Here is a 13,965-nt window from a genome sequence, read left to right as displayed (position 1 = left end):
ATAGGTACACTGTGGTCATAAAGGGACAGTGAGCAACAATACCCAGGTAGGCTGTGGTGTTTAAACTGTGCTGTGTTAGTACAGAGAGTGTACCAAGCAGCAGCAGCAGCCCGAGCAGTCAGTGTTGCAGACGAAATTGAGACTCAGAGCAGCCAATGGCTGTGCAAATTGCAGCCTCGGGTCCCTGTTGCCAACTTACAGGAGTGGCACCTGATCGTCTGCTGTAAGGATCCATGTGTTGTGCATTCAGAGATGTTTTTCTGCTTGGTTGTAATGAGTGGTTGTTTGAGATACTCCTGCCTTCCTATCAGCTCAAAACAGTCTGGCCAGTCTCCTCTGACCTCTGGCATGAACAAAACATTTTCTTTTCCCCCACAGAGAACTGCCGCATGCTGGATATTTTCTCTTTTTTGGACCTTTCGCTGTAAACCTTAGAGATTGTGTGGGAAAATTGGAGTGCATGAGCAGTTCCTGAAATGCTCAGACTATCCTGTGTGGCACCATAAACACACCACAGTCAAAGTCATTTAAATCACTTTTCTTCCTCATTCTGACGCTCGGTTTGAATTTCAGCCCTCACCACGTCTACATGTATAAATGCACTGAGTTGCTGCCATATGCATTAAAAGATAGTTGAACAGGTGTACCTAATGAAGTGGCCTGTAAGTGTATATACACACGCACACTCTGGTATGTATTTAGATTAAAGGAAAATGATCTGCAAGTGACTTTAATCAAATACCCTCAAAGAGAGTGGACTGTATGTTTACAGTGGAATCTATTTAAAGAGTTATGTAACTGAAATCTGAGCTCATCGCTGACTGCTCAGAGAACAAGGGGCTGTTGCAGCCTGAAAAAAAAAAAACAGACTTGCCATCATCTTTCTGTGTAAAAACTCCAGGCTAAATACAAAGAAAACTGAGACAAGCATGCTGCTCGCTGTAAGAGAATCTACCTTCAGTAAGAAGCTGCTTGGGAGCACAGAGAGTGCACCACATCCTTTTTCACTCTGCTGATGCTTGTTGTCCATTTCAGTAAATCCCACTAGTAACATCAGAGGAAAATTCATACACACACAAAAGATAAAAAGTGTTCATTCAGTTTTGAAGTAGTCTTCTGTCCCTTTCAAGTCCTATCTTTACACCATGGAGCAGTGATACACTTAAGGCTGAGGCATCTAGCCTTTACAGGGGTCTCCAGTTTCTCAGTGAGAGCTGGAGTGTTCATTCATTTTTAACTTAGGAAAATGTACATTTCTGCACAAAAGTATGACAACTGAGTTAAAAATATAAGTAAAAAGGTGCACAGGGACAAAATGAGTCACGGCAGTGGGAGGATACAGCATGGGAACATGACTTTTAGTCTGGCAAATTTCTTAACCTCAGTGAGTGTTTTCTCTGGCTTTTTACATGAGGGAGCGAGAAAAAAAAACAGCCAGCAGACCTCAGTATAATTTCTTCAGAAAAAAACCCTAAAATGTTGACCTACCAGCTTTCATCCTTGTGTAATTTGACCCAGCTCAACAGTTTGGTAAGTGCAACCTGTCAGCATTTCCTCTCAAAAGGCTTTTTTTGTCAAGTCCATCTGCAGAGTCAGCTCCAGGGTATCTCTCTTGCTCTGTGCAATGAACCTTTTCCACTTCCTGTCACCCAACAAGAAACAGCTCATCATTAATTCAGCAAACAGGGAGGCAGGCTGTCAGGAGCCAGGCTTAACTAACAAAGGATGGGAATCAAGTAACAAAAAAATAATAATTTATATAATTCACAATTTATAAAACAGTTTATTATGATTATAATTTCAGCCAAATCTGGACTGACAAATACTGGCCGAGTGAAACAGAACACCCTGATGACTTTACCTACTTATTACTTATTAACAGTGAGAGAAAGTCTTTAGGTTCTCTGAAGCTGAGTTACTGTTTCGCAGTAAAAATGCAACCAGAACCAATTTACTGTGCACCACCAGTCTGAGGACCTGCAAGAACTAACTCAGCAGCTGCTTTCAATAACTTCAATTGCAATCAGTGGAAGCAGAATGTGCGAAGGTTTTGTGTCCCCTCTGGTACCTTTCCTGCCGCTGTGGCTTCACTCAGAGCATGAGTGATTATTTTGCTGGTTAGAAGCTTTAATCATTATTCTGCTGCAGGTAGAGTCTGTGGTTGAACTCACCCTCATGGCTCTTTCATTCAGGTAAATAAAAATGTCATTTTATTCTCGGTTCTTTTAGATTTTTAGTATTTCAATTTTTATTTTTATTTCCAGGCTCTCCTGGCTTTGCACTCTGTTGTGGAGCTGCTTGTGCTTTCCTCCTCAAGAAGGTATGAATTCCAGTACTTTCATTTGTATAATTGACCACGAGTTTAATGCGATGTTTATTTCCTGATAGGTTACAGTACTGCACATGGCTACTATCTCTATGAGAGCCCCCAAACCTCCAGCACATTTCATTCTGGACAATCTTTGAATACAAACAATGAGAATGTTGGACGGCAAAGCTTTGTTTCCCGTCAGCCAGAAGCATTTATTTATGATAAAGGACAGGATGCTAACGCTGAGATGAAGCAAAGCCAGCCTGATAAATTTCACGGGGCCTCTTCTGCTCCTCTCATAGGGCAAAATGAGCAGTCTGGTTATCACCATCCCTTTGACTTGTTAGTGAGGGGACACACGCAGGAGCCTGTGAAGGGTGTCGCTTTCCCCACAATGAGTCATTTAAAGGAGTTTATAGAAAACATGAAGCGTTCCTTCTTAGTACCAGGAAGTGACTTGAGTAGACATTTTGAAACTGCACGGGAAAAAATGAAAACTCTCGGAACACCCATGGACTATGGACCAACTCCTGACAAAGGAGGTACTGCCTCTGGTGACAGCAGGATAAATAACGATCGGATTGAAGAAGGTGCCAACTACCAAACGCCAAATAAACGCCTCTCTTTCCCTGATCCTTTCGACTCCTCTGCAAGTCTCATTTCTTCCAGTGTTTATGACAACCAAAAATTTAGGCCGGGCACCACTTTCTACCCACACGATCATTTAGCAGCCACAGGTCTTGCTTCAAGAAATTTGGCGCACGGTTTTCCCTGGGGAAACAATGACTTATCTGTGAGTGTGGAGTCAGAACGATACAAACCACCAGAAAAAACACAATTTCCCTCCAGCTCCTTTCACAGGCACGGTTCTTCCTATAATGAACATGTGACTGCACCCCCTGTGAACCCTGCAAACAGCCCATCTCAAGATTTCAGCCAGTATTCAAGTGAGACCTCAAATTTAACACCTTATTGGAAGGATATGCTAAAACCAGTACATGCCTCTTACAGTAGAGATCCTTTAATGGGGTACTGGAGACCACCTGGTGGCTTTGAACTCACTAAAGACTTCCACAGAGCAAGTCAAACTGACGTCCCACCTGCAAAAAACCTACCATCTGCATATTCCTATGGCAAAAAGCATCCCCCTTCCATGCAGCATTATTGGCCCAAATACAAGACAAGAATAGGTGCTTCAGTCCAGCCGGGTAAACCCACTGACAGCAAAGAGTTAAGGACTGTAAAATATGCTTCCAACATCCACTGGCCTCCATCAAGTGGTTCTGTCTCTTTAAGCTTTAATGACCCCTTACCCCAATGGAGAAGAGGTCACATGGGTTATCAAAGCAGCCCACAATACCCGCAAATTCCTCATTATAAGCAAAAACAGATGGACAGAGCTCGCTGGATGTTTACCGCCAAACCCTTGAGTTTTGTTCCCGGATACCAGAAAGTCAGTGCTGTTCCCGTCGTCCTAAATGCCGGTGCAAAACATGAGAATTCAAACCTCTACAATCAAGAACTCCTTTTCTGCCTTTCAGAAACCACATTACAATAGATTGAGAAATCCACCCCAGAGTGGGCTTACATCTTATGGAGTAAGAAACACACTGGGCTCATTTTCTAAACCACAAAGGCAAACTGTGAGGTCTGAACGTTTACGGCCTTTCATGCAATCAAACAGGCACATGCCTCGAGTCAGTGTGAGTCGACGGCCCAGACACTTGGCCAACTGGCCTTCTGAACAGCAGCCTAAACCTACAGGTTTGATGCCCAAGTGTGTCATTAAGAGGAACACAAAAAGCCTTCTTCCTCAAGAGTCCCGTAATACATCTCCATCATCGCCATACGTTAAATCCAAAAACCGCTTCACACGGGCCGTAGCGTATCTGTCAAAGGTCTGTTTCACACCCCGTACGGTGCAAGGGAAGAGTAATAACAATCAGTGGAGACTGGTCAGAAGATGGCATGAATGAAAGGACACGATAACTCAATGTGCAAGACCGGGAAGAATGATGAACACATTTTTTGAAGGTATGAAAACCAAGATGTTGTAGTGTTTTTGTCTGTGAACACATCTGCTGTCCTGGAAATCTGTCCTTTAAATAGAAAACAGAGCATCGCATTACTAAGTAAATACTAAAACTGAGCACTGAAACTGGACTGACCTTATTCAACTTTAAAACATCTGTATCAGTCTTGTATGGAAGTGTAATGCATTCAGTAGGCAGTTTCTCCTGTGTTTCTGAATTTGATTTTTTTTTTTTAAAACATTAATTTTATTTATATAGCACCACAACAACAATTGCCTTGAGGTGATTTACACTGTAACATTAAGACCCTGCAATAACACAGAGAAAACCCAAACAATCAGACGACCACATTTTGAGCGAAGGTTTGGAGACAGTGGGAAGGAAAAACTCCCTTTAAATAGGAAGAAACCTCCAGCAGAACCGGTTTCAGGGAGAGGTGGCCATCTGCTCCAACTGGGTGTGAGAGAGGGAAGACGGGACAAAAGACACGCTGTGGGAGACAGTCAGAGATGGATAAATAATAATTAAATGCAAAATGGTCTATAAACACAGCGAGTGAAGAAGTGCATCATGGGAAGCCCCCAGCAGCCTAGGCCTGTTGCAGTGCAACTAAGGGAGGATTCAGAGTCACCCGATCAGGCCCTAACTATATGCTTTATGAAAAAGGAAAGTCTTAATCCGAATCTTAACAGTAGACTGCGTGTCTGTCTCTTGAATACAAACTGAGAGCTGGCTCCACAGATGAGGGAGCTTTTTATTTACCTGAAGGTTTGATTTCATAAGCATATTGACTTATAATACTAAAACTACTGTTGCAGACTTTCTCCTGGATATTGCAAAGTTTCTCCAGGATCATGCGAGCTGCTACAGCTTCAGAATATAAGACGTTGCATGTAAAATGCATTAAAGTAGTGCAGGTGACTCTGATAATGAAATCAAGCTTTTAGGTCCACAAAGCTCTTTTAAGATTTTTATTATTATTATTATTATTATTATTATTATTATTATTATTATTATTATTTCTTCCAATGTCTGGATTTTATTTGCGGGTAACATTACTGACAAGTGGTCTATGTAAATAGAAGTATTCGTAATCTTAATGGCCATTCTTTAACACCTAAAAACTTATAGATTTATTGTAATAGGATTGGTCTTCAGCTTCAAATCAATTTCCTGTTCTTCTACCTACATCGACTATTTCAGTAAGAACCTGAAAGTGTTACAATTTTGACTTGTCTTGATTGCCACATTTGATGGTAGTCTTTATTATAAATCTTCAGTGTAAGGATTAAAAACAGTTTGCTGGATATATTAGCAGTCCAGAATAAATTCTACAGTCTATATCCATTTAACTTTGTGGACAGAAAAGCAGCTGTAACTGTCTAATAGGTCATCTGCATTTGTTTTAGAGTTGACATCATGTTGGACATGACGTAAATATTGGTGTGAAGATCAGTCTGAATTGACTTTATGGTTCTAAAACAGGATTAAATATTTAAAATGAGTTTTTAAATCCAGGCTGTAGGTCTGATTATATTCTGTTTGTAATTTATACTGCAATAGGTTCAGTCAGACATCATGTTTAAATGAAAAATTAATTTCTGAAATGTGTAAATTGAAATTGTTTTCGAAAACAATCAAGGTAATCCGATTTACAGGAGAACTACAGTTTTTGTTTGTGTGTTTGTTTGTTTTTTTCTTTTTCTTTTTTTTTAAGTTCAGATTTGTTTGCTTGCATCTGTATTTGTTTCACATCCGGCTGCAAGTAAATAACGAAAACTAAAATGTGGTAGGATTCATGCTTTATGAATGGATGGTGCTGACTGTTTTTCTTTTTTGTTGTTGTGTTTTTTGTTTGTTTGTTTTTAAAGAGAAGTCTCCCTCTACATTAAGATGCATTCACTCAGTCCAGTGAATACATGGAGGCTCTGCTCTTTGCCTGTTGCCATGGTGAATCCTGGTACTGGAGCTCTGCTGATGATGGCTATTTTTCACTGCTTACGGACAGACTTAACTTGAGCTGAACATATTCAGCTGATTGAACTTTCTAGAACCACAAGCAGCAGCTCAGCATTAATCAACTTGGAGTTTGTTGAACCTGTTTCTAAAACAGATCCCATTAAGGCTGTAGCTGAAGTCTTGCTTTTGAAAGTCACTTTAATGGTAACTTAAGCATCGAGACAACCTAATTAAAGCCACTTGAAAAGAACATTGGTGGGGAATGCAAACAAGCAACGCATGAGTCATTGTTTGCATGTGCTTGAAACATGTTGAAGTGTGGGTGAAAGGGGGGGCAGGGGAATATGAACGTGATCTTCTCTGGACCTCTTCTGGTGGCCTAACATGTCTTCAGGGGTTAGGAGTAAGGGCTAAAATTAAGAGAAAGTGAGCCACCGTGTGTTCGTTTCAAGAAAAGCCGGGGGTCTACGTGCCAGTGCACAGACTGGAAATGATAAACTGTACTGATTCAACATGACATACATGAAGCTGTCATTAAAGCCCGTAAAAGTAAAATAAATTGGGATCTCATCTTTTACATTCAGCGGGGGGTTGGTGGGGTGATATGCCCAATGTTTATCATTGGCAGTGAAAGGATGGCTTCCTTTTGAAAGTAAAATGATCAAAATGCATCAATTTTCTTCACCAGCATATGTTTGCCATCTGACACAAAGGAAAATCTTGAAAAGCCCCAGTCTCTGAAATTCTAAAGTCATAAATATGAAGGACGATAAACTGCTAGAATTATTTCACTTTATAAAGCTGGATTATATGCATATGCGACAATGACTTTGATAAATTCGTTGGTGGGTAATCCTAATTTCCGAAACTCAAATGAGATATTTCAGATTAAAATGACTAATAGACCAGCAAGTAAAAAGCAAAACTGATACAAGTAGAGAGCTTCTTACAAAATCAACATTGAATCTTAGATGTGATGTGCTCTTTGCACAAACGTTATACTTTTTAAGGTAATGTTATTTATTTACTTTTTGTATAATTCTGATTTTTTTTTTTTTTTTTTTTTTTTTTTTCCCCCTTTGGAAATCTTATCTGAGGAAAAGCTACACTGGTGCTCCTCATTTTATTTTTTTTGTGTCTTTCACTTTACGACTTTTAAGTGTGTAATCTCGTTTGACGATCCACCGTTGCCAGGTAACGGATCAAGTAAACCTTAAGTCCGGTTAAATGTTGGACAACTAGTGAGCAGCAGACGTTTTTAACGGTAATATGCAGAATCGGATGCGATCGGTTTGCTCGCGGTTTTTCAGTTTCTTTCTGGTTATTTTAAAAGCTTCATAAAAACGCTATGTTCAGACAAATTATACCACACTCTTTAATGACATACAAAGCCATATCAGTCACGCAGCGAAAGATTTGTTTGGCCACCCCAAGCTGGCCTCAATATCGACTCGGATAATTGTTGACAACTGTGGCTTGTCGGCAAACTTCTCCACTTTTTAGAATAATGAATCTGTTGAAACGGATTTGCGTTGCCTTCGTTGTGGTTTCGATGGCGTGTCATTAGTTGTAGCTAACTAAAAAACTTGACTTGTTCGCAAGTAAGGTAAATGATTTATCCATAACGTGTAGCTTAACGCTAGCCAGCTAGCAGAGCTTAGCTAAAGACATAGCAGCTAGCAGCATGGGCGATATAACTCCCAGGTTCGGCAACATGAAGGCTTTGTTAGGATTAGTTGCCGGAGCTGGAGCCTCTTATGGCATATACAAACTTATTAGTTTCAAGAGGAACAAGAAAAATGCCACAGGTGAGAATCCTGGGGTTAAAGGCAGTCAGCAAAGTGAAGTGAAGATACAACCGGGGAGTCTGCTGGCCAGAGTGTCCGGACTGGATGTTATCTGTCCCCGACCAGCAGATACGGCATCAGGTAAGGACCCCAGAGCCCTTAAAGCTGGACTGTAATCCCAGCTGCTATGTAAATCTGAATATTCCAGAAAAATCTTCAAATATTTTTGTTCGCTGTTAACTTGTGAATATTTCATCATCTTCGGACTTGGATAAATTAAAAATAAGCCTTTGAATCAAAATGAAAAAGAAAAGGGTTACAACTGATCCATAGTCTCATCTTTATGTTATGCTTTATAGGGGACATCATCCACCAGTCCCCTGACAACCTGGAGCCACAGCACTTGAAAATGCTCCTGTCCTGTTTGCAGACCAGCAATAATCCCTCAGACAGGTGTCGGATTCTTCTTACATTAGGAAACAGTGCTGCCTTCACTGTGAATCAGGTACAGTAAATTTACTGTATCCGAAATGTATAGATTGGAGCAGTTATTGGTTGACTTTAATGTTCTTTTCTTCTCTGTTAATCCCTCAGAATCTAATACGGGAATTTGAAGGGATTCATATCATAGCTGGGTTCCTTTCTGATCCTGCGCCTGAAGTTAGGGTGCAGACTCTGAATGCTTTAAATAACCTCTGTATGAACATCCAGAACCAGGAACAAATAAAGGTATGTTTGTTGTATATTCATTTCCTCTTAAGATGTGTTTTTTCCATGCATGCACGTGAATGAAAGAGAGAGACCGGTGAAAGGATGAAGATGCAAGGAGCAGAGGTAGTGGATGTGTTTAAATACCGGGGTCAAACATAAAAAGCAAAGGGCAGCACACAAGTGAGGTGAGTAATGAGAACAGGCAGTCACACTGGTTGGGAGTGACCAGGATGGACAGAATTAAATACATCACAGGGGCAGCTCAGGTTGAGCAGTTACAAAGTTAGAGAGATGAGGCTGAGATGGTTTGTCTACGGTTTGTTTATAAAAAATTATTTAAAAAGATAAGCAAGTCATTAAAGGTGGGCTGTTATAGGTACATTGTGATCATCAAACTAGGTAACAATTTTACAGTCTTCTTTTATCCACTCTTGAGCCAGTGCAAATTGCCCATTCAAAATCTCTTCTGCTTACCTTCAATTGTAACAAGTGGTTATTTGAGGTACTGGTTTCTTATCAGACCATTTTCTTATCTGACCATTCTCCTTTGACATCAGCAAGGCATATTCGCCCAAAGAAGTGCTGCTGAGTGGATATTTTATCTTCTTTGGACTATTCTTTATAAGCCCTAGAAATGATTTGTCTGTGGAAAATCCCAGTAAATCAACAGTTTCTGACATACTCAGACATTCCCTCTGGTATCAACCATTCCGCATTCAAAGTCACTTGGTCTCTTAAATAACATACTGTTACAATGGTGGATGCTATAATTAAACATACCGGTAGTCAGAATTTCAAATAATGTGGTCAGAGTATGTAGCAGGTAATCGTTGTGAGCCAAAGATTTAGGTTTCAGGTAGCTTTAAAGGCTCCAGACATTTTTTTCCTACTCTTGGATCGATTTCAAAGAGTAGGGTTGTTTGTTTTTTTTTACTTTTTGAGAGAGAGCTACCTTAAGCACACAGCCCTGATTGTGAACACAGAAGCCCCACACAACTGCTGCCCTAACAGAGTTGTGTGGGGCTGCTCCAGTCTGCATACCACAGCATCCTTGGGCAAGATGCTGATCCCTGAGTTGCTCAATCATCAACACTTATAGCTCTTTTCCACTAGTACCTCCGCAGCTTGGCTTGGTTAAACTCAGTGCAGTTTTTAAGGTTTTTCATTAGGTGATAGCACATGGTACCAGGTACTTTGTTAGCATCTGCTCAGCTGAAGTTCCAAGTCAGCTCAGTCAGTCTGAAAATGTGGCGTCAAAAGACTGAATGCCACCGATTGGCCAGTCAATGGCATCATTCAACGAGTCATGAGAGTGACTCCTTCACAAATATCGAAACCACGATTTTTATAGCTTGGCAACAAGAGTTTTAAAAATCTCTTTCATTGTTGTGTTGTTTGTGTCGCATACAAAACGTGTCACGACTTTTGGCCGTGATGCTGTACATAAGCAGTACTCAATTGTAATGGAAAATGGCCGAGCAGAGTAGGTACAAGTGAAAAAGAGGCTTTTGATGTAGAAAAGAGTGTCTGTGAATGAGACATGTTGTTTAAAGTGCTTCGAATGTTCATGTAGAGTAGAAAGGCATTATTACTACACTCTGTTTAACATCTACGAGGTATTGTTTTCATTTTGCTTCATTTAGTCATTATTCTCTGTAGCTGTTGGCAGACAGCTCTCTTGTTTTCATTTGTTTATATAGCTGTGAGTTTTTTGAAGATGCATTTTACTGAAAACGTCATCCTGTCTGTCAGGTTTATGTTCCACAAGTGCTGGAACTCATTGAGATGTCACCAGTGAACTCGGACCTTCAGCTCGGTGCTCTGCGGCTGCTCACAAACCTTTCAGTAACAGACAAACATCAACACTTGCTGAAGGAATCCGTTACTCTTTTACTGTCCTTGCTGGTCGTGAGCAATGAAGCCTTACAGGTTTGCAAGTTTAGGGCGTGAACTCTTTCACTTCCCATAAGCAGATTGTTAAAAGCTATAAGGATGAAATAATCTTTAAATCTTAACATGAATGTGTGCCATATGTAAAAGCTGCTCTGGTTGTTTCAGGTTCAGACTCTGAAAGTCCTCGTGAATTTGTCATCGAACCCAGATATGATGGATGACATCGTTCAAGCTCAGGTGAGACCAAAAGGAAATTAAAATCCAGCCTTTTATCTGACCGTCTTCATGAAAAGGTTTGCATGTTTTTGTCATACACAGGGACTGAGCAAGCACCGTGCAGCTTAGTCTTAAGAGGCCATCAGAAGAAACAGAATTGCAGTTAGCAGACTTATTAGAAATTTTTCTTTGCTTTCTTACCCCAGGCGCCAGCTTCCGTGGTGCTGCTATTTGATGAACGAACAGCTCCTGCAGTGCTTCTCCGTCTGCTGACCTTTGCAGGGAACCTGAAGGCCTGGAGGCCATCAGCCCAAGTGGCTGATGAACTGAGGCGCAAACAAGATTGCCTCTTCCGGGTCATGCTAGACGAATCCTCCCAGCTACACGGCAGATTGGTTCAGCTGCTTTCACACCCGGATGGAGAGATCCAGGCCCAGGTCGCCCGTATCTTGACGTAGACCTCCTTCCCTGCACCCCATTATGCTTCCAAAACCACCAACCATCACATCACCATCGCATTTCCCTTCTTAACTTGTATGTAAGTTGCCATTAATCTTGTAGAAGAGTAGGCTATGTGTAGCCTAAAGCTTGATTTGGAGATCTCTGGGAAATCTGTCCCCCAACTTGCGTAGCAGCGTCGACATGTAAAAAGGATTAAAATGGGGCTCCAGTTATGACGTAGATCGGACGCAGAAGTATAATTCATGTGTACGTGTGGATGCACTGCTTGCACTCCTTCCATATCTGCAGCGTTCCTTGAATCTGTATTTTCAAACACAGCTACATAATTTGTTCTACTTCACTGGCCACTCTTCCCTCATTCTAGCGTCTAACACCACAATTAACTGATGGGCAATAAGGGAGCAGGAAGCAGGAGGAACCCTTTCATTCAGTGGAGTGCAAACAGGCCACCTCTTCCTGTTTTTCCTGCTGCCAGAGACTGTTTTCCTTTCTAAAATATCCACAGTGCCCTTTTTTTCTTCTGAGAACTTTCCCCTAAGAATATAAAAAAAAAAAAAAGCAAACACAAATAATCTCTGAAGCTACTTTCCAGGTGAAAATTCTTAATCCAACTCCACTGCCAAAAGTTTTCTAGAGAACGTTTTAGTATGACCTACAGCATGAACCTGTGCACTGCACCCCCACCCCCTCCCACCGTGGTTCAGAGAGACTTTTAGCTGTGTTTTTAGTTTAAGAAGCAGGGTGTTGTGATTCTTAGACGGGCCAAAGTGAATTTAACTTAGAGGGGTTCAGTGTATCAAGATGAGACACTGACCCGCCAGTATTAAGAAGTGCTAGCTGAGTTATGTGAAACATCTAAGAATTACACCATTTCAGGAAAACTTTTATCTTTAATGATGTGCTGACCACAGCTGCCTGAAAGGGTTTGATCCAGGCTGTGTTGGTGTCACTGAATGTCTCTCTCACTCTGTGAACTGGACTCCAAATACCTGCAAATCCCCCTGAGGGAGGAGCTGGAGGAAGTTAGAAAAGGAAAAGGATGTTTGGACTGCTTCGATTGTTCCACAGACGCCGCAAGTATCACAAATAGCTGTCAGACTGACAAAGCAGTGTCACAATGATCATCTGAAAGCTTTCTCATTTACAAAAAAATCATGGTATTGAATGTTAAATACAAGCCTTGTTATGTTAAGCTATGCACTGAGAAGACTGATTCAGCTGAGAGGTTGAGCGTGCATGAAAAATGTAACTGTGATCCCAGAAGATGACGATAAATGCGAGATTTTTACTGCATGGGTCAGTCCAGGTGTGTTGAAATGCTGCACTTTATTTTATGTTTAGACACTGATTTTTATTGAACCCAAAACTAAATATATCTCAGGCGAATAGGGTTTACCAGACATGTGGAGTAGGAGGTTGATTTACTTGTGACCTGGATTATTATTATTATTATTATTTATTTAATTAAGCGTTTTGCCTATAAAATGGAACATATGTTTGTCTGTTTGAATGGTTCAATAAATACCCAACATGGTAAAAACTTTTTTTTCTGTCCTCTTGTTGTTTTGGATGAAATTTTGAATAAAGAATGTAAAAATCAGATTGTTCATGTTCAGGCACCAAGGTTGACAGTGTTTTCATTTTCATCGGTTTGGTAGGTCGCAGGAAAAATGCTGTTGCTAAAGTCTTTCACTGAGGAGAAACCTGAATGCATCACGTCACTCACTGCTTCTCAGGCTTTTAGTGCGTCACTGACCAGACGCTGAAATTGATGCTGTCTGTAAATCTGTCAATGGCCAAGAACCAAAATACGTATTTTCTTCTTTTCTTTTTCTTTTTTTTTTATTTTTTATTTATGGTCTCCAGACTAAACATGTAGAAATAGCAGTATCTTTTGCAGAGGTAAATATGCACCAGAGAGCTGGAGCACACAGGGTGTGCCCCGACTTCAGCACAGGTTTAAAGACTTTTATGGTCTCCACCAACTCTGACTTAAAGTAAATGGAGTGTAAAGTTTGAGATCTCGCAACAGACAAGTTTAAAAAAAATAAAATAAAATAAAACATCAGAATAAAATACACACTGCAGACTAAAGACAAAGTCCATACTCCATTTAATCATTTATAACTGGGGAGGTATTTGGCAAGCATAGCGACTAATAGAGATAATGAGTTGGAGTTCAGTTGCTTCGACTGCTGATGGTTAGGCTCTAAATGTGGATGACTGATGGTGTCTTTAGTGCCTGTGTGTCAGGGAAGAGTGTGAAGTATTATCTAGCAGTGGGTCTCAGTTAGTGATTAATGACTTTTGGCAAGTGTCTTTATTTGTTAATCAAACATGAATTAAGAAGTGTTCCTGTAACTGTCTGGCTCAGATGGCATCCATCCAACCAAAACAGATCTGTGTGAAGAGGGATTTTTATATTTATTTTCATAAAATCACATTTTTAGGACATGATAAACAAAAACACATCAAGTTGATTAATCTTAAAATTAAGCTGAGGTCACTTATTCTTGCGCTGTGACATTAAATTCATGTTACTTGCTAACTAACACAACTGCAGATTTTTAATAAAACTATGTATTTATTTATT

At 40.5% G+C, this 13,965-nt stretch overlaps 2 protein-coding genes across 2 annotated transcripts; both read left to right on the top strand.

Moving 5' to 3' along the window:
* The first annotated feature begins 2,028 nt into the window (after positions 1–2,028).
* LOC120729652 lies at positions 2,029–6,751 on the top strand. Its single transcript, XM_040025412.1, has 4 exons — positions 2,029–2,192; positions 2,265–2,320; positions 2,389–4,345; positions 6,216–6,751. Exons 1-3 carry the CDS (start codon positions 2,176–2,178, stop codon positions 3,867–3,869), a joined length of 1,554 nt encoding a protein of 517 aa, XP_039881346.1. The 5' UTR covers positions 2,029–2,175; the 3' UTR covers positions 3,870–4,345; positions 6,216–6,751.
* Positions 6,752–7,554: 803 nt separating this feature from the next.
* Positions 7,555–12,915, top strand: armc10 (armadillo repeat containing 10). Its single transcript, XM_040025423.1, has 6 exons — positions 7,555–8,231; positions 8,450–8,595; positions 8,685–8,819; positions 10,554–10,730; positions 10,860–10,931; positions 11,117–12,915. Exons 1-6 carry the CDS (start codon positions 7,988–7,990, stop codon positions 11,366–11,368), a joined length of 1,026 nt encoding a protein of 341 aa, XP_039881357.1. The 5' UTR covers positions 7,555–7,987; the 3' UTR covers positions 11,369–12,915.
* Positions 12,916–13,965: the final 1,050 nt, after the last annotated feature.

The sequence above is a fragment of the Simochromis diagramma genome, unplaced genomic scaffold (genome assembly GCF_900408965.1).
Source record: "Simochromis diagramma unplaced genomic scaffold, fSimDia1.1 OVJJ01000293.1, whole genome shotgun sequence".
Taxonomy (NCBI): Eukaryota; Metazoa; Chordata; class Actinopteri; order Cichliformes; family Cichlidae; genus Simochromis; species Simochromis diagramma.
Note: the sequence above shows the minus strand (reverse complement) of the source record. Positions and strands in the feature narration are given on the sequence as shown.

Bases quoted from the DNA above. Each gene is read 5' to 3' on its own strand.
- LOC120729652 (XM_040025412.1), top strand. The intron at 2,321-2,388 runs GTATGAATTCCA...ATTTCCTGATAG, and splicing joins GTGCTTTCCTCCTCAAGAAG to GTTACAGTACTGCACATGGC.
- armc10 (XM_040025423.1), top strand. From the start codon at position 7,988: ATGGGCGATATAACTCCCAGGTTCGGCAACATGAAGGCTTTGTTAGGA. The intron at 8,596-8,684 runs GTACAGTAAATT...TTAATCCCTCAG, and splicing joins CTGCCTTCACTGTGAATCAG to AATCTAATACGGGAATTTGA. The intron at 10,731-10,859 runs GTTTGCAAGTTT...TGGTTGTTTCAG, and splicing joins TGAGCAATGAAGCCTTACAG to GTTCAGACTCTGAAAGTCCT.